General features: G+C 39.9%; 1 protein-coding gene across 1 annotated transcript; it reads right to left on the bottom strand.

Moving 5' to 3' along the window:
• Positions 1 to 2,574: 2,574 nt before the first annotated feature.
• DDX24 (DEAD-box helicase 24) lies at positions 2,575 to 18,966 on the bottom strand. Its single transcript, XM_051806611.1, has 9 exons — positions 18,845 to 18,966; positions 16,900 to 17,640; positions 13,694 to 14,071; positions 11,862 to 12,015; positions 10,976 to 11,491; positions 8,802 to 8,877; positions 8,024 to 8,212; positions 5,488 to 5,621; positions 2,575 to 3,750 (listed from the first exon to the last, which is right to left on the bottom strand). The coding sequence occupies exons 1-9, from the start codon at positions 18,954 to 18,956 to the stop codon at positions 3,522 to 3,524; spliced, it is 2,529 nt and encodes an 842-aa protein (XP_051662571.1). The 5' UTR covers positions 18,957 to 18,966; the 3' UTR covers positions 2,575 to 3,521.
• Positions 18,967 to 24,156: the final 5,190 nt, after the last annotated feature.

Here is a 24,156-nt window from a genome sequence, read left to right as displayed (position 1 = left end):
AGTCTGTTACTAGTCATTCAAATCATGATCTTCTGAGCTCCCTCCTTTACCAAGTCATTCATCAAAAAACCTGGAATAGCTCAGGCACCCAAAAAACCACATCTTGCTAGCACAGGACAAGCAGTGGGTGTTTTAACACCCAAGAAAGCACAGGATTTCTTACCAGATTTTCCTCCTTGTGTAAGGCAGTATGAAGTGAGATGGTAAAAAAGTGTCCATTTCCTGTCTACTCTCTCCCTTAGGGACCTGGACACAGGGACTGATTGCATTAAGCACATGATACCTGACCCTTTCTGAGGAAGGTGCAAATTACCTCCCCTGTGCCACATGGCCAGTGTGTGCCTGGGCTCCTGGCATATGGCAAGGCAGCACTCCAGCTTCTGCTTTGCTAACTTGCTGTTTTATTAACACAGGGGAGGAGAGAAAGAAAAGGCATGGGGGATGTCAGGAAACTCTCCTGTCTAATATGCGAGATCCTGTCCAAACTATCTCCTCAGCAGATGCCTTAAACTGCAGGGACTCTTCCTTCTCTTGATAGAAGTATGACAGACCAGGAACTCTGTGACAGGGATGAGGTCAACCAGCCCCATGCAGTTGGAAAATAAAAATAAATGTTCAGAAGCTATTAGGGTTTCAGTTTTCTGTTAGGTAGTACTGGTTACTCTTGCTCTGTATCAGCTTGTACCCTACCACTACTCCGCTGAGCTCATGTTTTTATTAATCTGCTTGAAAGTTGCTGTGACAGCTTAAATAGACTTAGTAAGTCCTTTAATTAATGGGTGTTTTAGCAGACATAAGCGGCCACAAAACCCCAAGATTACTTGTTTGAAGCTTCAGTGTAACTGCTGTGCCAGCAGAGCATTACAGAAACCATTTGATACTACATGTTTCATTAAATACTAAGATTAAGCTGCCCATATGGACTTGATGTAAAATTCTTCATGTCTAATTTGCACCAGTGGTACATGTGCAAATCAGAGCTGGGTAAAACATTCTGCCTTGCCTTCCTCTCTTCCTGCAATAACCTAGTTCACATGGGCACGGGACAGCTACGGGGTAATATTTTCCAATTTATTGTTTAATAACTTCTTCAAATTCACTAACGCAAATATGAGGTTTTTGATCTAGGTAGAGGACGCAGGGTGTAAGAAAACAAGGTAAAACAGGCAGTTGCAAGACAGCTTTCAGAGTTCGAGACAAGTATTCTTTTTAAGACACCGAGATATTTTTAGGTTCCAAACTCTGCTTGAGCTCCTGTGGGGGGCAGCATCAGTAGATTTAAGCATCCAGAGTTCATGCAGAGCACTGAACTCAGAGGCTGCAGAATAAAACTGGCACAACAGCATGTCCCACAAGCAAACATGAACCATCAAGCACTGGAACAGGCTCCCCAGGGAAGTGGTGGATTCACCATCCCTGGAGTGTTCAAAAAATGAGTGGACATGGCACTTCGTGATATGGTTTAGTGGGCGTGGTGGCATTAGGTCAAAGATTGGACTTGATGATCTTGGAGGTCTTTTCCAACATTCATGATTCATGAAGGCTGTAAGGAGGGCATAAGTGCCATGCTCTGTCTTGGGGAAGACTGTGAGTGTGAGAACTAGATTGTTAAACACGGGGAAATAGAACCAGCTGAGAAACTTCATGGCAATAATAGAGAGGAAATAACAATACTCTCACTGTCCCCCAACTCAGTTCACCTCACAATCTCATGGAATCAAAACCTGCCAAAATTCCTACCTCATGCAGATTTTCAGGCAGGCAGGAGATGCTGAGCTGTATCGTCAGGATCCAGACTCGATTTTGTTGATGAATTGTAAACAGAAATATATCATAAGACACAGAAAAGGTCCACCTGGTCTTCAAACCCATCAGGGATGCAAAACCAATGCAAGTTGCCTTTTCATAATGTAAAAATGTGATTAAAATGGCACAGAAATAAGGGCTTGCTTGTCTTTTCAGTTCTTTTTTTCAGCTTCCTTACAAGGAACTGTCTTTAAATTGCTTTTATTTTTCAGATGTCACATTACTCCAAAGATGTGCCTCTTCACATGAGTGAGGAAACAGAATCTTACCATCTCTTCTCCCTCAAAACATCCCCCTCTGCTCCCAAGGGCGTGCGACAAATAGTGCATTGCGTGTCTCAGACATAACTGATAAGCTCTGTATGCTTATGATTAAATTGTCACGGTTCTTCCTCAGTAATGCATGAGAGCAAGAGAAAAGCCCTCCAAAGATGGGGATGGGGGGGGCCTACAATTACTTACATAGATGAAAGAGTGAAGACTTTGTTATTCTCACGTAACCTGCAAGTGGTTGGAGGGGGCACTCAACTCCACAGACAAATTTCTTTAAGTAGTTGAGTAAATTGGTGCTTCCTATCATGACAGTAACACTGGTTCCATACTGCCTAAGACACGAAAACTGAGCCTTATCCACAGCTGGCAGGTGAGGGTTACCTGTCCTCTCACCAATACAGATTCCACTGTCTTACCTTTTGGGTGCTTTTCCCCTTTCCTTGCCTGCTAAGTGCAGACAGGATCAGCTATGAGGGATTTAGAAATCTCAAGTGACTGAAAACAGACACAGACTTAGGGTTTTATAGCAGATACAATTTAACAAAAATTCACAATATATTCTTCTGACATATTTTTAAAAATAATTTTAAAAAATACTTGCCTGGGTCAGGTTAAAATGATTTAAAAGCATAATTATCAGGAAGCAATCTTCAAAAGTGACATTTCATAACATAATCTTTTCTATTAAAGCAAAGATCGTGGTTCTAACATGTTTTCAAATACAGGCTTAACTCCAATATTAAAAAAACACTGAGTAGCAATGCTTATTCCTCAAAAATCTACACATCTTCCAAAGTCTGTCCTGGTCTGTTGCCCTCTTTACTTTTTTTTGCACATTTGAACACATAAATTAATATAGAATTAAGATAATTAAACCCAGTGGAGAACAGAACAGAGTATTATCAGAGGAGAAAGAAAATTGGGAGACATTTCCATAAGCAGAATTGTAGACTTGCTGGTAACACTAACTCTATTTGCTGCCTTTCTCACTGAGCTGGCTGCAGAAAAAGCCAAACCTCCCATCACCACCAGCTCAGATTGTACTCGCACTATATACAGCTGACCTTCCCCTGTCCTTTAAAGACATTACAATTCAAATCAAGTTTTATCATTAGACTATGCCCACAGTGAATTCTACCCACTAACTTTTACCCATCTCACAAAACGGAGTAATTATCAGAACTATGTGAAAAATAATTAACTTCTATTAATATAGAGAGTTAAGAAAAAATAAGAACATAGAAAAACAAGATCCAAGACAAGATTCAACAGTAACTAACCCGGTGTTAACTGAGCCCTTTAAACCAACATTTTGGTTTGTACCTGCACAACCAATACACAGGCAACATTCTTATACTATCTGTTTTCTAGTTGAGTTCCTCCATAAGTACTGACAGCCTTGAGGAGGATAGTTCTTGCTTCTGTCACACTGAGTGATCTTGCTCAGTTATCTAATTTTATTGATTTCTTCTTCTTGGCTTGCTTTTTGGACACAGTACTCAGAGCTGAAATGCCCACTGATGTCTGAGGCAGGAGCAGTCTTCCAGACTGTGTTGGGTACTTGGTTTTCATAAGGACTTTAAAGAGTGGTTGGGACAACATATGTTTCAGTTGTTTTTTCATTCCCTTCAGCATCTTTTGCTTCTGGCTTTCTTCTTGCTCATTAGCTTTTCTTCCTTGGGGCAGAAATCAAAGATACAGAACATTACAACAAGAGAACAACTTGCATTGCAGACCTTTGTAGTGAGAAGTGCAGATGTTAATCTCAGCTTTCTCTCTCTAACAAGGTCACTCCCACACAGTCTTCCAGTCATCTGTGTCACTTTCAGATCACCCAGGTTGTCCACAGGATAATGAGATCAAGAAGAATCTCGACTACTGAGTAACCATAGCCCAGGTATCATTCTACTAAATCATTCAGCTGGCTCTCAACCCTGAACAGACTGAGGAACAAAGGGAAGGGGGCCCCAGAAGATAAGGTATGCATTCATCCAGGGCTTCTAGCTCAGGCAGGAGCTTCTTCTTTGTATTTTGTTACTTTACACATGCCTCATTTCAGCACCTGTAAACCAGGAAGTCCTTTCCTCTTTATACATAAAAAGCAATGAGGTTCTCAGATTTAATAACACAGAATAAAGAAGGGCATAGAAAAGATTTGAGACAGTTAATAGGGTCAGAGGTCTGAAATGGAGAGAAAAACAAAATCAAAGTTGTTGTAAGGTAAAATTGAAAGGGCACTACTAAAGCCTTTGTAACTGTGTAAGAGGCATTTCATTTATGGGAGGTATGACTGAGATTTTAATTGGTCTCCAACAAGCTACAGAAGAATCAGAGACTGAGTACAGCATGAAGCTGGCAAGTTTCTGGATGGCAATTACAAAATGTTTCACTTGAGAGCCCCAACTTACTTGGACTGGATGTGCTGTTTTGAAACTCATTACAAAGCACAGCATACTCAGATTATGTCAAAACAAGACAGCAGAGTGCTAATTATCTGAAAGCACTCCTGAACAATTTAGACAGAGACGATTAGCATTTGCTTGCAAAGTGGTTGAGAATCAGCTAGTCCAGCCATGAATAAAATAAATAAATAAATAAATCTAAACATATTTCGAAATTAAGGCATCTTCATATTTAGCAGCTAACAGGTTAGAGACAGATTCATCTGAAGTGACCTCTGCAGCACCTCTAATTCAGCCTGCCTTCAAAGAATTGGTAGGAAATGACACCTTCAGCTCCTAAAATATAAACACAATGTGGCACTTTACAGTGCATCTAAATATTGCAAAACTTCATGGCACTGAGCTAATAGGCACCCACAATTGCAACAGCCCTACACGTTCAGGCACAGCCTGCAAAACATTTAATTTATAAAATATAAGAAATTATTTACTTCTAACACACCACCAAAAACCTCAGCAACTTGAATATATGTATTGGCCATTTTGCCCACACAACTCAACCTACATGAGGCTCACATAATATTTGGTGTTTCCTAGCACTTCCTAGCTGTTCCCACACAGAGCTGTCAGGCTCCTGTCCTGATGCCTGACTACGGGGAGAGACAAGCAGAAGCGAGGAAACAGCTTTTTCTTTGACACAGGGGGGACAAGACTCAATCAGGACATACTGAAATACTCTGAAATACTTGCCAGAAGCTAAACAGTTCTTGTCCTATGACATGTAGACTTGTCTGTGACTTGCCATAACTGTCACACCTCACTCCCTCAGCTTCAGCACTACTGCTGCACAATCATCCTGAAAACACCAGTAACACCACATACTAACGACACTCCTTTCCTTCCCCTTCTGCTCTGCACAATTTGAAGTTTCTCTGCCATGGTGAGGCTTCTTCCAGACACCAGCACTGTGGGAACAACTGAGCACACCCACAGACAAACATTTCTACTTGCCCATCAACATGTTATCATCAAGATCCATCTCAAGAGCCTCTGCAGCTTGATGGAGCCAGGAGTTGTGTTGCTTTGCCCGACTGTTGAAAAATTCTGCCTTCTCAATCTGCCTTGCCAAATTCATCCGCTCCTGCAACAAAAATACATTTAGACATTATGATCAGGTTTCAATGTGTGGTACTTTAGCAGAATCAGTGTTTGAGAGCATGCATTACAACGCAACTGGGGTACAGAGACACTCTGGTTCCCTACCCATGTTCCAGGAGATGCCTTGCATAACAAAGACGTCATAATTTGCTAGTGTTTTACTTCTTCAGATCCACGATAGAATCTGGCTTCTAAAACATCTCAACTACTAAACATACCTGAATGTTAACATTCTATAAACAAATCATTACAAACACTTGAGAGACATCAAGAACAAATCATGATTCAAATACCCATAATTTCCAACTTACATATTTACATAGTACAGATCTCAGAGTTACTAGACTCAGCAGTAAGGGGCAGCCACTACCTTCACTAACTCCTGCAGGCCATATGGAAGGAACAACTCGTGTTTTAAGGAATGCACCTGGATCTTGTTTAGGCACAGGACAGAATGTCCTGTCCTTCCCAGCTGCACACAGGTGGAACAAAGATGTCCAGCAAATCTAACCTGACCTGCAGCCTTCCAGCTGGGCCAAAAAAAATAACTAATTCACTGTGGAAAGAAACTCTACACTAACAATAAATAATAATCAACCAGTAGCAAGTTCTGCTGTTTGGAATGTGCCTGCAACTGTACAAAACAAACCCTGTGCAGGAAACTGAATAGTCTGGTGCTACACAGTAACAGCACTAGCCAGAACTGCCACAATAGTAAAGATGCAGAGAGAGAAGAAATTAAATGTGCCATAAACTACTAAATCAGTCAGTTCTAAGATCACTACAAGAAATTTTAAACAGTTTTTCCATCTTTGCAAAATTTAAGTTCTCTTTAGGTCTATCCTCTATCCTGGTTCAACCAGTCTATTCCTTCCAAGTGTGAAACCCCTTCAGACTTTTTCTGAGCTTGGATGAAGGCATACAGAAACAGGGAAGGAGTGTGCAAAAGGGACAGACATACAGAACCAGCAGCACTATTAGTCCTAACTACAGTGACTTTGTGATTAAGCCCAGTAAGTGTAAAGGAGACCTGACTGTTCAAAGGGACTCTGAGGCTGAAGTCCTGCAACTACAATTACAAAGACATCTCTTCTGGGAAGAGGAGTACTATTACAGATAGGAGAGAAGATCGTGAGATGGTAGCAGGAAAATTGAAGTGTGGAAACAATATTTATTTGCTCATTAATTGACAGAGCATGATAAGAGCCAAGAATACTCAGCAAGAAACACAGAAAGAACCTCTGAAGAAACACTCTTAAAAAACAACAGATTTCTTTCAGTAGCCAGAAATATTTAGTGGGTGTAAGGGGGCAGCAGAGGAGATGGGGGGGAAGGAAATCAGATTCTCTTCATTACTACCAAGAGGATAAAAAGAAGTCTGTAGAAGCATTTATTGATTTTCTTTCTCTTTCAGAAAGCTGCATCTCCTGAAAGATTCATGCTAAATACCCTACCTGCAGCAAGTCTGGGCTTTGAAACTTGCTGACATTATTCCCAAGGTGAGGATAGTGCTGTTGCCACTGGGGTAAACCCTGGGCTCTGTCCAAGCCAATTGGATAAGCCTGAACCAGAATACTATAAGGAAGATAGCTGCCGCATTATCTGACTGCTTGCATTCTCCCTTGTTCTCAATGAGTGTGCAACATTCAGACATTCCAACCCTGAATTCCTTTCAAATCCAGTATTTAAGTATGTCCCATTCCTACATAGCTGATATCACTCAAAACATTAAGAGAATGCTGAGACATGAAATGGTCTCTTATTCAAGAAGTAGAAAATCTGCAGTGACTAGATGCTTTCTAAAACACATTGTTTTGTAAACCCTAACCATTGTCTATCTCCTTAAAATGGCCAATAACCCAGAAAAGAGAACATACCTAGTATGACAGGGTTCAGTGGCAGCTGTGGTCTCACAGTATAGGAACTCTATGAAAAGCAGACAACTCACTACTTCAACTGAGTAGAGGCAGGTGAAGACCACTGAACACCCCTGGACCTGCTACTGTTCTCCAATCTGTTCCTAACAAAAGAGGCTTTAAACAATGTACTTAGCAAAGCCATCCCAGCTCCCCAGTCACAAAACATACTCGCTTCCCTATACTGTTTTTGGAAATCTAGTCAGGAGAAACTCTACATAACACCATACAAGAAAAACATAAGTGATGTTTATGTTCAAACACATTTCTTGGGCCAGTTATAATGGAGAAATCATAAATACTGCTTAAAAAAATATAAAATGTGACTAATTTCATTTTCAAATCCAGGTCCTCAAAAGTAAATTTCACCTGAAATCTGGAAAGAACGCGATAGGTAGTATCATATCAGTAATGTAAGTAATATAAGCAAGCAACTACTCAGGCTCCAAAAAGACTGTTGTTTCTTTACCTTGATAGAAGTCATGCACTTGGTATCAACAGGGAAAAATGGCAGCTCTTCACTCTTCCCCAAAGTTTTATAAATTTTCCGAAAATTGATCAAGTCGTCCGGGCCAATCAGCAATAGGCTGAGGCCTTCATTGGCAGCTCGGGCTGTTCGACCGCTTCTGTGCACGTACAGCTCAGAAGTACGAGGGACCTGCAAGTGTTCAGAGAAGCCATGAAGCTGCCAGGGAAAGCTAGCAGCAGCCTGTCATGCTTTGGACAAGAGGTTGCCAAAGAATATTGCATTTTATACACACATAGTACATTGCAGGTAACAGAAAAAAGTAATGCAAAAAGATGATGTCTTGACACACTTTTTGTTCTCTGATCCAGCATTCTTCCTTGCATAATCTTTTGTGAATTTCTCCTAACTTCTGACCCTCTGTCATCTCACTTGCAAAGCAGCAAAACATTTTATGTGTCCTCAGAGATGAGTTATATGGCTGAGTCATTTGACACCTCTGGATATCAAAGTGAAGCAAAAAGCAAGGAGGATAATATCTGTTATGCCATTTCTGATATAATCGCACATTGATGAAGTGCTAGCTACTGCAGTCAGTCACTGCAGCAATGAGATCTTTAAGTACAAAGCACTAAGACAGTTAAATGATTAAATATCTATACTTGGGACTATACTATACATGGAATCAAGAATTATAGCTTTATAGTCTTCAGGATTTGGATCATGAAGATCTTATTTCAAAACTAAACCAGTAAAAGTAAAACCATTAAAAATACTTAACCTGGTAGTGGATGACATGCTGCACATTGGGAATATCAAGACCACGAGCTGCAACGTCTGTTGTCAGGAGGACACAGCTGAGAAAGTGACAAAATTTAATGAACATAAAATTGAAGAGTAAATCATCTGCTGAGGAACATAAAATACAGCAATACAGAATCCTACCACAGCAGTTTAAGAAACGGATTTATACTATATCATCTGCTGGAACTACACATTCTGCTTTTCCTTACAGAAACGATACTCACTATTACATCAGAGGCAGTCTTGAAACAATTCTTCAAATAAAACTAAAAAATGCAAATGTTACCCTCAGCAGGTCTATATTTCCAATATAGAAATTCACTACCTTGCTTGGATCCTGTTTTCCTATGCTCTTCTTCTCTCTCAGTTCACAAGAACATTAGAACTAATTGCTATCTAAAGAAGAAGGGGGATATGTTCCCCTTGATGCCCTTTTCAGTGCACTGCCCAGGTTGGGTTTAAAAATATCTTTAGTTGATATGACCATACCATTAACAACACAGCTGATCCTTCAGTAGTACAGACATGTTATTAAAAGTTTTACCAGTTGAGAAAAATTACATTAATAACATTATATATTTAAATAACAAATTTTTGGGGCTAAAATATCTTCTACCAACTTGCATTCAAATAAGGAGAGGATTCTGTTCTGACAATTAGTATTTCTCCTTACCCCTAGATACAATGAACTACTCAAAGATGTTGTTCTTTTATATAAATAGTCTACTACAGGGACAAAATTCTCCTTAGGATATGGAACAATTTGTTTTAAAAACATCTCCCAGCACTTGAAACAAGTTACTTTTAGGTAACGAAAATTTATTATGATTTTATGGCATCTGACTGCATATTCTATTGCTACAAGGTTCAAAATAAAAATAACAAGAGAAAATTCCATGGCTTGCAATCTGCAGAACACCATGAGAGATGGTCTCATAGATTTCTTTCTTGCCTTGAAAATCTGCAGTTTCTGTAAGGGATCCATCCCACCTTGGCCAATGCTATCAATACAACATTTGCCAAGGGATACTGCAGATCCATCACAGCAATTCAACCTGTGTTCTCCCTGCTTGAATCTATTAACAAGGTACAAATTCCAAGACATCATGCAGCAGTTTACAGCAGGACTAAACTGTGAGGCCTCCGGATTATGGAAGTACTGAGACCATCACCCTCCTGCCAAAGGCTGTTCCAAAACCAGCAGGAAACAATGTTTCTTAAAATGGCAGGACTGGTCTGCCTGGGTAAACCCTGGCTGCCCACCACTGCTGAAAGGTACAACTGCCCCTTCTTTTACATTGCTCCAGGATACCTTGACCCCCTGAAAGCTAATTCATCTAACTAAACCCACAAAATCGTAACACAGCAAAAAATGGTTAGTTTTCTAATGGCTTAGTGAGATTCAATGACTTACAGAGGATCAAATGAGCTGCAGAGCCAGGACATAGGCAGAGAGGTGTGCAGGATGGTCATGAAAGCCTATGTCTGAAAACAGGGCAAGTGACAGCTCTGTCAGCAGCAGTGAGCTGCCAGACCACAGGATAATTCAGGCTCCAGAGGACCTCAGGACATCTCTAGTCCAACCTCCTCCTCAAAGCAGGACGAGCTGTAAGGTCGGACCAGGTTGCTCAGGGCTTTATCCAACTGAGCCTCAAAAAACTCCAAGAACAAGCAGCCTGTTCCAAGGTTCAAGTGTCTGCACAGAGAAAAAGCCCTTTTTCACAGGTAGACCGAACCTCTTGTTTTAACTTACACCCATTACCCCTCATCCTCCTACCATGCACCACTCTGAAGAGCCTGGCTCCATCTTCTTGACAACCTTCTTTTAAGATATCAGAGGGTTGCAACTAGGCCCCTACAAAGTATTTCTCCCAGGCGATACAAACTCTGTGCTTTCAGCTTCTCCTCTTGCAGAGCCAGTGCTTCTTGAACACCTTGGTGGCCTTCCATTGAACTTGCTCCAGTTCATCACCTCAACTATCCTGTGAAACCTCATCCTTCATTGTTAATAACTTGGGCTGATGAACTTATGGGTACTCACATCCCCAGCTAGCCTCCTCAGCTTGCTCCAACTCTAACAGAGCTGCTTCCCCTTCCCACTACCTTTTACATGATTTTTTTTCTCTACTAGGAAGTTGAAAATCAACCTACCTCTCTCGCTCAGCAAACCTCTCCAGGTTTTTCAGCCTTTGCTTTTGGTGCATGTTGGCGTGTAACGGAAGAGGATCACAATTTAAGATTGTGAGGAGAGAACTGAGGCGTTTTATACAGTCTATGCTGTTTGCAAAGACCATGGTTCTTCCTGGATACTGGAGAAGAAAGTAATATAGATAATAGTCCTTCTCGTTTGTATTACAGTGGATTCTGGTTTCTGTCAGAGTCTCAACAGTAGCCTCCTTCCTTGTTAAGTCTATTACTTTGGGTTTGCCCTTTATTCCTATTTTTTCCATTAACAATTCTAGTTTGGTCTTCTTGTCCATCTTTTTAGCATTCTTTTTTTGTAAAACTCTTGTAGGAGTCTGATGGACTAAAGTCAACGTGGCAGAAAAAACAAAAGTCTGTCGATGAGGGTTATACTGTGAATCATTTAAGACTTCCAGCAACTGAGACAGCTCTAAGAAGTGACCTTTCTCAACCATTCGGTCTGCTTCATCAATCACAAGGCACCTGTCAAGCAGAAAACACACAGTAAAAATATACTTGTGCAGATAAATACAAACCTGATACACTTAAAAAGAACTTTTCCTGCTAAACACATAAGGGATGTTCTGCATATAAAACCAAAAGGAGCACTGGGTATGCTGGGGCAGCTACAGTAGCCTTCTGCACTTGTTTTTGAAAAAACAGGCTTTTACTATTGTCTTTAATTGACATTTTCCTCCATCAAAATAACCACTGTGCATTTCAATAAAACACTATGAGACAAAAAAAAAAAAAAGTGATCTTATGTAGTCTAAATTAATCAGTTAGTAAACACAATCAGGGTGCAAGGATGACTAGTTCAGTATCCAGCAGTTATTCTAAAAGGCATATTTACCTGAGCTGACGAAGATTTGAAAGATGTGGGTGTCTCTCTTTAACTAAGTCCCACAGACGGCCTGGGGTTGCAATTACAATTTCTGGCTTTCGATTCAGTACACGTTCTTGCTTCTGTGCAGCCATGCCTCCAACTAGAATTGCAGTCTTAATGCCTAGAACATATAATAGGTTTTATTTCACTAATTTATCAGTCAATGTTTTTATGCAGATCCACTAAATGATTTTAAACAGTTTATACTGCAACTTTCAATAAGCATTTTGGTCAGGAAACTTCAGGGGGTTTATGTAACATCGAACATACAGCAATGTGCTCAATTTTACAGAAAAATCCTCATTATAGTTAGATGTCAAAAATAAAGTAGTCTTTCTCTTAGGGCACCTGTCTTCTAATAGCACAAAGAAACACATCCATAGCTGTTAGCTTTGTTTACCCATACTTCAGAGTCATGTTTTGTCAATTACATCTGCATGAACAAGCATATTCCTGCTATGAATAACCAGGAGGTCACTTCGTAGAATAAGACTGAGAAATGCTTGTCTTGCTAAATGACTGCTCGTTTGCTATGGAGTAATCCTACCAAGAAAGCTCCTGCCCAATTAATGATTCTTGCATAGTAGCACAGACCTTGAGTTAGCTTTAAGTACTTTGCTGAGGTAGTGAAAGGAGTTTAGTTTTGGAAGCTGACTACACATGGCTTATTTCACCCTCCTTCTTCAAAGAATACACTGGCCCATGACAAACTCAATGCTACTGTGCAAGACCCTTCCAGTATCCAAGCTACCACTGATCTCTCTTCCCTACTACTTGTGGAACACCATGCTTCCAGGTATGGATTTTTTTTCAAAGTGTGTTTGAGGCAATAAAGCAAGCCCACATTAAAACATTTTCTCTCCTGCTGCTGCAACTATGTATCACTTGGGCAGCAGATTTTTACACATAAATAGCTCTGCTCCTGTCAGAACTGTATGACATAAATCGATTGTTTCAGGCTAGCAGTTATAATAAGCCTTGTAATCAGCTGCAGACTGATGAACACAGCAGGATCTACAGACACTAAAGAAGATGTGCTTAAAAGTAGTGCAATGCACTACATATCCTCTTCAATAAATAATTACTGGTGTTGAAGAAGTGGTGAGTTCTTTTCCAATTCTCTCCCTCCTTAACAGTTTCATGTCCTCACTCATTCACGCAATAGATGTACTGACTTCTGGTTTGGAAGAGAAAGGAACAGGATGGAATTGCTTTCATCAGGAATATTACTCAGTAATACTCTATGGCTTGACTGCTGCAGGAGGCAAGTCAGACAATCCAGCAATGTGATCTACCCTAAAAATTTATGGCCTTACTTTTCTTTTTTTGATCCATCAAAATTATATATTTATACACACACACACACACACAATTATATATGCTATATAAAAAGATTAATAGACCTGTCAAAAATTGAAATTATTATATATATTTAAAATTTAATATATAATGGAATTATTTTTTATATATAGCCTACATTATCCACAACTAGGACAAAGTTAGCTGTGGCTGGGTATCTAGTACCCATTCTGTGTTGTGAGAGCACAAGTCAATAGCTATTTGAAGGAAGATTCATTTTAAAGCAAAATATCTCACATTAACTGTTTACTTCCACATGCATCTCACCGAAGAATCTTCACGTATTTCTCACACATCAGTGACTACAAACCCCAACCCTTCAAAAGCCACAGCAATTTCATGATTTTATGGAAGAAAGTGTGGCACATGTTCTGGCTCAACACCAACGCCAAGATCCAAACACAGTGTAATCCGGGACATGGCCTGCAGGACCTACATACCTGTAAACTTTGCAACTGCATCAATGTGGTGCTTTACTTGTACAGCTAATTCTCTTGTAGGAGTGAGGACCAGTCCTAAAAGAGGTCTCTTTTTATGGGAGTCAACAGTTTGTGTCTTGTCACCTGAATCAAATTCAACGTTTTCCAGAACCTTCACACAGCCTGTTGTGGAAGATGCATCATCTTCATCTCCGCTATCTTCAGCCTGCTGATGGGTTACTTTTTCTGCTTCATCCTCATTTTCCAAACTTGTTTCATCATGATGCTGATGGGACTCTTTAGAAACACTGTCATTTGTGGTTGTTGAGCTATTTGATTTTTGCCACTGCAGCACAGAGTGAATCATTGGAATTGCAAATGCAAGCGTTTTGCCGCTTCCTAAAAAAACAAACAAGAATAATAACACAGACCAACAAGTCATTTATTTGAAAAGATGAGAAAAGCAACAGCCAATTGCACACTGTTCTTAAAACATACCACTTTCACAGACACAAATTCATGATCTTTAGAACACCAGAAACTTGCAGAAATCACATCTTTTCTCCTGTTCCCCTTATACATCTCCTTGAGGTCACCAATATCATATTTCCTGGGGAACAGGTATTTTTCCAATCTCTAGCAGGTCAGGTAGACTTATTTGTTCTGAAAGTGTTTTTTAAAAGCTGCAGTTGCAGTCAAGATATTTTTAAAGAACTGTATGCCCGTAAGGAGAATACCATGTCCTAATTGAAAGTTCTGATCAACACTCTCCAAATAAAGGAATAGCAAATGAGGCCAAGGACAAGCTGAAAGGTACTTGAAGGATTTGCTTCAATTTACAGTTCTGTATTTACAACTTTCTAAGAAACTGTATTTTGAAATACTCCACTGCCTAACTTCCTGATCTAGTACCATTTTTACAATCAGAACACAGAAATCTGATTTAAAACAGATAATCCACTTTGGAGAGAAGGTGGTTGTCAAAAATGCTCCCAGCTTTAATTTCAGGGGTTCTTGGCACCAAACTGCCAGTTACATCCCTGCCACGTATTCCCCTCTGAAAAATCTGTCAGTATTAAAGATGTCAGGAAGAGCCTGGTAGCACATCGACCCCAGTTAAGGTTCTCAGATGTATCAGTTCATTGATCATCCAGAGTACAAGACACTATTACACCATTCCTGAAATAGGCCACTGCTGGGAAGCAGTCCTCTGGAAATCTAAATTCATGTCACAAGCCATAAAGGTTTGCCAAATTCAGCAATACAGATTTTTTCCTATTTAGGGGAGAACCTTAATATTAGTTAATAAACAGATAAGCCCAGTGTCATTATCCTGATCAATGCTGCTGCAAAGTCTCCTCGTATGCACTTCCCCACCTTTCTGCATGTCTGGGAGGTCTTTTATGACTTCTGTCTGCACTTGAAGCAGAAATTGTTTATAATCTGTATTTACATACTTATATACTTACACTTACACAGTAAGATTCTGTATTACCAGAACATCTGTTTTTAAGGTGAAGAACACTGATGATCTTGAATTAAATGTAATGCAATTTGGCTGGTGCAAATGTCAGTACTGCACCCAGACAGATTATTGCTGTGATAATCAGCACTATTCTGCAGGCAAGATTCATCCACACATTTAACAAATTATCACCTCACAGGACACGTTACCTTCGTAACACACAGACCACATACCAGACAGGCCTGCAAAACCAGGAGAAAAGTATATCTTGGTACCACAGCTCAAGCCAATTCACACTTTTTAAAATGGTTTTAGATTGTATAATTGTACAGAGATAAAAGTTGGTTCCCTAACCAAAAACTTCAGTAGTTCTACATATCAATGAACAGAAAGGGTTGGACCCACTGCAAAAACAAGAAGCCTTGCCATTCCCTCCACCTGATCTCCACACAGATCTACTGCCATGTCAAAATCTTGATGTTCTTCCCAATGTTGCTACCAAAAAAGGAAGATTAATAGTTCTTTAACTTATCACATTCATCCCTCAGGTTCAATGCTAAGTGATGCTGTAGGATGTAGAAAAAACAGCTGGAGAGTTTCAACCTCTCCCAGTTGAAGCACCTCCTAAGAGACAGTTGTCCATATATCTCAAGTTGCTACAGGAACACCAGTGATCCACTGGGCCCTCTGGAGAGAACCTGGATTTCTCTCATGAAAGAATAAATGAGCAAAACACAGTCCTCCTACCTCAGGGTTATGCAAAATTATAAAGCAACAACACAGCCTGCCAGCAACCATGCTTTCCATTCCGCAGCTAGAGAGGGATTTGCTTACCAGCACTGCAAAATGGCACTTTTTTCCAGCACATAAACACCACTTAAATTTTCAGTTCCATTTTCAAAAACACTCCCTGCAGGGATTTCTAATCTTATTAAAGCTAATAGCACCAACCTAGCTTCTAATTAAAATAAAAATGCAAATGACTGCATATCTTATTAGTTAGTACACCTTCTTGCTGGAGAGCAGTAAATGACTTTACAGACAAGCACTGAGATAAGGCAACTGGAACAGATGAAAAGAGTGCAAAGGAAGCCTTTAAACCAAGGCAGCTTCCAATTGTGCTTCCTATCTTTAAGTTTTTTAGGGGAAAAAAAGTTGCAGTGCTAAAGAAGACAAAACTTCAAAGGTATAAGCAGCAAAAAAAGTTTGAAGGAACATAATGCTCTGAGACTTCACAGCAATAAGTAAAAAGAGGCTGTAACAAATATGGCCTGGGCCATATTCACGCTTAATGTTGTACCCAGTGTTTATTTACTGCTCCATGCTAGCACTGAATCATCTCCAGAGGAATCCAGTTCTCCACTTTGCCTTGCCAGGGGCACAAGTTTGGCTGCTGGAAAAATGACCCTGCTTGTTTCATTAATTCTGCCTTTTGCAGAGTATCACCCTACTGTTCCCAAAGCAAGAAACAATTTGAGAGAAAAAAGACTTCTGTCAAAAGCACAAAAATTGATTGAGATTTCAAAGCTGCATAGGCTGTACTTTGAATAGATGGAACATCCGCAGGTTTGTAAGTTACAAAGTTTTAAAAATTTACTCATACATTTAAAACTTTACTAATATGTTGGAATTGCAGAAGACAGAAGCTTTTCTCTCATGTATAAATGCTGCTGCTTCTACATGTAAAAACTTGTAACCATGGGTTGCTTTTAAAGAAGAGATGGGACGCTCGCAACACACAAGCAGTGTAACAGATTTGTACCTGTTTCTGCAGCACCTAGAACATCCATATTATCCCGGATGGCAGAAGGCAAGGCTAAGGCTTGAATAGGAGTTGGAGCACTAAACCCCAGGTAGCTCAAGGCCTGCAACACTGGTTCAGGTACAAACAGGTCCTTCCATGCAGACACATCAGCTTTTTGATCAGCTGAGGCAGACAGAACTTCTGTTGTCCAGTTTTTCCCTTTTTTAGAAGTTGTTATTGGTGGAAGAGCTTCCTGTGCTTGAGAAGCCTTGTTTTTAGCTGCCTTCTTTTTCTTTTTCTTTGGAGTGTCTTTTCTGCTTGATGTGCTCTCAGTCGCATGTCCATAGTCTTCACAATTTGCTTCTTTGATTATCTCACTACACTCTTCCTCTTTATCAACCAGCACATCAACTTCTGCTGCATCAGGAGCATTGCCTTTATCTGTTTGGCTTCTCGAATCTTTGTTTTTCTTTTTCTTTTTGGGAGGGACAACAGGTTCTTCCACCTCCTCATTGCCGCCTTCTTCTGATGCACTCTCAGCCTGTCTCTTCCTCTCTTTTACTTTCCCTACTTTGGAAGAACTTACCAGCCTGTACTCTGTAAGTTCCTCCAAGCATACTATATCTCGAAACTCCTCCTCAGCAAATAGATTGGGGTCAATTTCCACAGTTTTCCATTTTCCTATTACTTCAATGCCTTTTTGCTTCCCTTTAAAGGAAGATCTAAATCTCCATCCTTTTCTAGCCTTCTTTTTTTTACCTGAAAAAGAGAGGGAGAGAAAAAAAAAGGAATGAAGACTAAATGATATGCAAACAAACAAGAAATCCATGGCATAATTATTTTACTTTCTTCTTTAAAATATTAAAAATATAACTCTGACATTAGTAACTCAAATATTAATAATGTCAATATAACTACAGGCTAATATATATCACTATAACATATATATATTAGCCTGTATAGATATATATACACAGGCTAATATATGTAACTATTATATATATATTAGCCTGTATATATCTCTCTCTATATAGGCTAATATATACAACTATTATATATATATATATATATATATATATATATATATATATTACCCTATATAGCCTATACTATCCTATATTAGGCCACACCTGAAGTACTGTGTCCAATTCTGGGCCCCTCAGTTCAGGAAGGATATTGAGATGCTGGAGCAGGTCCAGAGAAGGGCAACGAGGCTGGTGAAGGGACTCGAGCACAAGTCCTGTGAGGAGTCTGAAGGAGCTGGGGTTGTTTAGCCTGGAGAAGAGGAGGCTCAGGGGAGATCTCATCACTCTCTACAACTCCCTGAAAGGACGTTGTAGCCAGGTGGGGGTTGGTCTCTTCTCCCAGGCAACCAGCGATAGAACAAGAGGGCATGGTCTTAAACTGTGCCAGGGGAGGTTTAGGTTGGATATTAGGGAGAAATTTTTTACAAAGAGAATAATCAGCCCTTGGAATGGGCTGCCCAGGAAGATGGTGGATTCACCATCCCTGGAGGTTTTTAAGATGAGACTGGATGTGGCACTTAGTGCTGTGGTCTGGTAACCATGGTGGGGTTGGATCAAGGGTTGGACTTGATGATCTCAGAGGTCTTTTCCAACCCAGTTGATTCTGCGATTCTCTCTCTCTCTATATATATATACTAGTCTGTGGTTATATAGCTACACATATACGTATGTTTTTATATATATCATATTTATATACTATATTTACCTATAACATAACCGCAGGTTAATTTATTTAACCATATATAACCAAACAGAGCCGCAGGCCAGGCCTACTGCCTGGCACACCTCTGGGGATAAAGAGAGAACCGCCGGATAAATCCCCGCAGGCCCGAAGCGCTTCCGCCGCTGCCCACCCCGGGTACTACCCGCCGGAGCGGCGGCAGGGCCCGGCACGGCCTCCGCCGGCGCACGCGGGAGCTCCCGGCACCTGTGCTTACCGAGCTCAGGAGGCCCAGGGCAGAGAGGGACGGAGAGAGCGCGGCCGCGAGCTCTGCGGGCTGTGCCGCCGCCACGGCCGCCGCCCGCCGCGTGTGCCCGGGGCGCCGCCATTGCTGCGTGACGTCACTCCACCGGTGCCGCCTGACGTCACTGCGCAGCGCCCGCCGGCGCGTGCCCGTGGGAGGTGGCGGTGGGCGGGGGGAGGGGGTCCCTGCGCGCGCACGAAGGGTCTCTTAAATTGCAGCTCGTTCGCTGGACATCATATCGAATTAGTCATCCAGTAAAACCCTTGCTATTCGTGCTTGCTTGCGTGCCAGTGTGCTCCTGTTTAAGAGTGCTGCGGGTAAAGCGGTGCGACTTGGGGAAAAGCTGAAGTGGCGGCAGGAGGAGCAAGCACGGCACCGAGGTCACAGCAGGATTTGTTTTTCCTCTCACATACTCTCTGCAGCTTGATCGTGCTGTAGGAAGACGGTGTCATGAATTATACACTATGATAATGGCAGATTTTTGTTTCTGCTAAAAGGGTGGCTGGTGCTCAGAACAGCCTCTTTTGCTGTGAGACATGGGGGAGGAGAGGGTTAAAACCGGGAGGTTTCAAGGTGATAAGGGACCAGGACACTAGATTAAAGTGCAATTACAACTACAATTATTTCTTCTCTTTGTTATTTGCAGGTGCTTCCAAGTCCTGTGAAAAAAATGGGAAAACAAAAAGAGTTGTTTGTTTCTTTGTTTTTTTTCTTTATTACTATTTTAAGGCCAAGGGAAGAAATAAGCATATCAAATGTTTTCAAGGACAGTTTCACTTCCCGATAATTATCATTAATGTTCTGGCAATGCACAACGTGAGCAGTTGCTTCCAATTCATATCCTCCTGTGAGGAAGGCTAAAGAGCATTTGATGCTTAGTCCTCCTGTTCTGTACAAAATGAGTTTAAATCAGTGACTGTCAGGAAGTCGATTCAGGGAGCAAAGTTTTATACAGTACCTTTAACTCCAGGACCAGCAAACCCTATTTATGTAGTACTGAACTGAAGACAGTGATGCCCAATGGTGCTGTCTCACTGACAGCACCCCCTGAGCTGGTGCTGTGTCTTCATCAACAGCTTTAATGAGGGGTCTCAGCAGTCTTTATGCGTTCCTTCGTTAAAAGTATCTTTCCTTCCAGGTTATTAGATTCAAATTTGCGAGTGACAATTCTGCTTGTTTACAATTTTTCCATTTTCCCTCTTTTTATTTTACTGGATATTAGCAAAAGCAAATTTGCAGAAGCAAAAGAAACAAATTACGCTGAAATTCTGGTGTGGCTGACTGAATGTTGTTCCTGAATAAAGAATAAGAAAAAAATTGTGGACGGGAGAGTTTTTAGCTGTTAATCTTATGTCCTTATGCTGTATGTTGTGTTAATCATATGTCCTTATGTGGTTCCAGAGTTCCCAGTTTTTTCCTAAAAGAAAGATATAACATGGAAATGACTTGCTGAATTATACTTTTTAACGTAATTGTGGACATATTTTCACAGGACATAGGAGTTATTCTGATTTTTTTTTTCAGTAAGAATTCAGTTGTATATGCAGCTGTCTTTTCTGCTTGATCAGTATTGAGCTCTATGTACTATTTATAGACTAAGGGATTGAAATTAGAGGCCCTAAATCTTAATTTGAAAGCAGAGACATGCCTATTTGTAATGAACCTGGAGATTCAGAATGATCTTACCTAAATAGACATGGTACCTTTTCTGATTGCCATGGTGTGAACTGGTTGTACAAGAGGCATTGATTATTTGAGTTGCTTTGAAATGGGATAACCAAGGGAACTAAACATTTGCTTAGTATTAGAGTGACATTAATCTCTCTGAGCCTTTGTCAGCTGAAAGAGACGCAGCTTTGTTATGTTGTGACAAGGTTCTGTCAATAAGAAGTGCACCTTTGTGTCCTAACAGAGAGTCAGCTGATAGACTCCTGGTAAATACAGTTCCATTATCTACAGTGCCAAATGACTTCTTAGTAAAAATACCGGTGACAAATGAAACAGAGGCCTGCTTTACCCCCCCAGGACTTTTTTAGATCAACAGTTACTTAAATACCAGGAAATCGTGAATTGAAGAGAATAACCTGTATTAATAAGTTAACGAGTCATGTCATTTGTCTTGCATAACTCACGTCAGTACATACATATTTTATTATTTTATCAATAATTTCGAAGTTATTTAAGCCAGTATGTCTGAGAGCCAAAGAGAACTTGAAGGGTTTGATGTCTTCATTACAGAACTTTACTCGACAGCAGATCCTGTTCTTCCCAGCTGTAAACTATGGTCCTGCAGATCAGTAATCCAGAGATTGTGGTTTGGTCTCTAGTGTGCAATATTAGATATTATATGTTTTGTCAATTAATATTTTGGGTTTTTATAAAATATAAAAGACTTCTTCTAAGGTAGGTCGAGTAAGAGATTGCTTTGATGAATACCTTTAATTTGTGTAGCTGAATTCAGCACCAGGAACAGTTGAATCTGCATGTGAGCAACTGATGTAGGCTTTCACATACTAATCAAATTCTTTGGCTTCTCTCTTTTTTTCCCTTTCTTTTGTTTTTTTGGCCTCTTGCAGGAATGTCAGTATCTGGTTAATTACTGATTTTAATAGCCATTACTGCTAATGAAAAAATATCACCATACTGTGATTTATATTAATACTCATGGTACACTGTGTGCATGAAAAACATGCAGCTGCTGGCCAGTGGGGGACTTGATGCCTCCTGTATTTTGAAGGCTGTAGAATTTGCTCTTCTGTCTTTTCTGGCATGAGGCCAGATGAGGCTTGTCGTCCTGTCCTGAAGTGCCAAGGTAAAGTCTTGGTTCTTGGGATCAAGGCCTGTGTTTTCATATTCAGAAGTTCTGTAATATCATTCTATGACTGATAATATCTTAAGACATAGTGCCATAAAAATAATAACTATGGGAAATGGGTTGTTAACTGGAGGAGAGTTTTAGAACGGATTCTTCTTTCTGTCTTCTGCAGCATTCTGCAATATTTTTCTATATTTCTCCAATTTATTAGTTCTCTATTGTTAAACCTATTTTGAAAATATATGTCCCTTTGCCTGTGCTGCCTATTTTTTCTTTTTCTCTCTTTACTCCGTCTTCTAACTTCACAGATGTGTTTCTTTCTTAGCTCTGTGAAGCATTTTGTCAAAGACATCATGCTGCTCCTAGAGCTAATGTGTTCTCAAAGCCAGGAGAAAAAGATAATCTCCATGCATGAGATTTAAGAGTACTGGCATGTTTAACTCTAGTTACAATAGCAAAGACTGTTTCAAGAACAGAAGAAGAAGGTATGATTGAGGAATGGCAAAGACACCTCCATTTAATGTGAGGGAAATATTTGGAATGGTTGCAAATGCAGTCAGATGCAGTAGATACTTCAGAATATATTTTCAAGGGAAGAATTATAAAGAAAGTTAAGAAGATAGCAGGAAATTAAATAAGCATCAATACTGATTAACCCAGGGGCGAATGGTAAATCAGGCCATGTCACTTAATAAGGTAACTGCTTTTCTGGGCAGAAAAATAAAGGTCATCTAATCTATCTGGACAACCTCCAAATATTTTTAATATGGGAAATGATTAATAACAAGGAATAGTAGAGAACTTTGAGGTGAAAGGAGTTTGCTAAAGAGGAAGAGCAATACATGTTTCATTTTGGGGGAACACATTGGTGTGTACATTGATAGATTATCAGTTATATCAAGTTTACTCAAGGAGTTTCTTAAAGTCTTGTGGACTAATCTTATTTAACAAATAACTGTGATACAATATTAAATTTGCTGATGACACAGTTATTAATACAGAGGGGAATTATGATATCAAGGCAGATTGAAAGGACCTTGAAGACCAGAATAATCGGATGAATATACTTATGCAAAGTACAGCACCATTCGGCTAAAGCGAATAGAATTTATACCATTAAGATGGGAGTTAATTAGTTTCAGATCACTGTGGATGACAGAATTATTGACCACAAGATAACAGCTGTAGTAGATTTGGTAAACTAATTCCTGTACAAACATTCATTCTTCACAAGAGGCATTACTTCCTTGAAACTTTCATTTTCAACGCTGTATTCTGACCACTTTAATTCAAGAGGTGAAGTCAAACTGCAGCAGATACCAGGGGGACTGCTAGGGTGACCAGGGGAATGAAGAGCCTGTTTTAGGAATGAAGACTAAATGCTGAGCTTAGCTTTTAAAACCCGTGATTACAGCAGATATGACTGCAGACCTTAAATACCAGGAAAGGGAGAATAATTTAAAGGAAAGGACAACACTAGCACAAGAAGAAACTCGGTAAACTGGCCAACAGTAATTTTAGGTAAGAAATCTTAAGTTTCTACGGCAACCAGTGAGTAAAGAATACTTGAAGGCAAAAAGTTGTTAGTTTTAATATGTTTGACATGAGTATGACAGATTGTTCATGGTTGTCATAGCAAGGAACTGGACTCATTGGCTTCCTCTTTGTTATGAATATAGCAGTGCCAGTCTTTGCTTTTGCAGCAGGCTGGTATGTCTTAGTACACTCTCTTTGTCTTCTGGGTCAGGGTGCTGGTAGAATGTGGTATAGACATCCCTACTGGAAGACTGATGGCACTGAGATTTTTGCCATTATTGTTCTTATTTCTAAAATGCAAATAAATTCTGCTTTATCTGGATATTTGGAAAAACTAATAAATGTGGGGAAAAAAGTTTTCTGTTTCTACAAAAGAAAATCATTCACTTAAACTTTGTAGTTTTCTATTAGATCCTACTACAGGGTGAAAAATCCTACAAATAGCTGGAAGATATGAAGAAAAATGGCACTTTCTATTTGCTCTGTTGTTATTCTCTCTTTGTGCATGTGCTATTAACTACTTTTGTATAGAGGGTAGTAGATCAGACACTGTAGGAGAACATTACTAGTTCTTACAGAAAGACAGAGAGAACAAAGTGATTGCAGTCTTAGAGATTTTATATATTACATAAAAACAAATTTAAGGATCTTTTCTGTGTTATCATATGATCTTTTTGGGTTTTTAGAGCTTATTGGAGGGAACTAAGTTACAGGAGAGAATATGGGAGACCAGGCTGCAGATGATGAAAGCACATTGAATACAATCCATTGCTTTTTCCTTTATAACCCATTTAATTACATAGCTATTACAATGAGATGACCCAAGCGGCAAAAGAACAATCAAAACTTTTCTGCAAATGACAGCAGTAAAATGAAGCAACAGTTTCTTAGCAACAATTTAGAAAATATGCTAAATAATATTTTTTGCTGCTGA

This window comes from Manacus candei, unplaced genomic scaffold (assembly GCF_025592945.1).
Source record: "Manacus candei isolate 608988 ecotype Guabito, Panama unplaced genomic scaffold, ASM2559294v1 h1tg000067l, whole genome shotgun sequence".
Lineage (NCBI taxonomy): Eukaryota > Metazoa > Chordata > Aves > Passeriformes > Pipridae > Manacus > Manacus candei.
Note: the sequence above shows the minus strand (reverse complement) of the source record. Positions and strands in the feature narration are given on the sequence as shown.

Excerpts from the sequence above, each read along its gene's own strand:
- DDX24 (XM_051806611.1), bottom strand. The coding sequence starts at position 18,956 with ATGGCGGCGCCCCGGGCACACGCGGCGGGCGGCGGCCGTGGCGGCGGC. Across the intron at positions 17,641-18,844 it reads CCCTGGGCCTCCTGAGCTCG|GTAAAAAAAAGAAGGCTAGA; the intron begins GTAAGCACAGGT and ends TCTCTTTTTCAG. Across the intron at positions 3,751-5,487 it reads GATAACATGTTGATGGGCAA|AAAAGCTAATGAGCAAGAAG; the intron begins GTAGAAATGTTT and ends GCCCCAAGGAAG.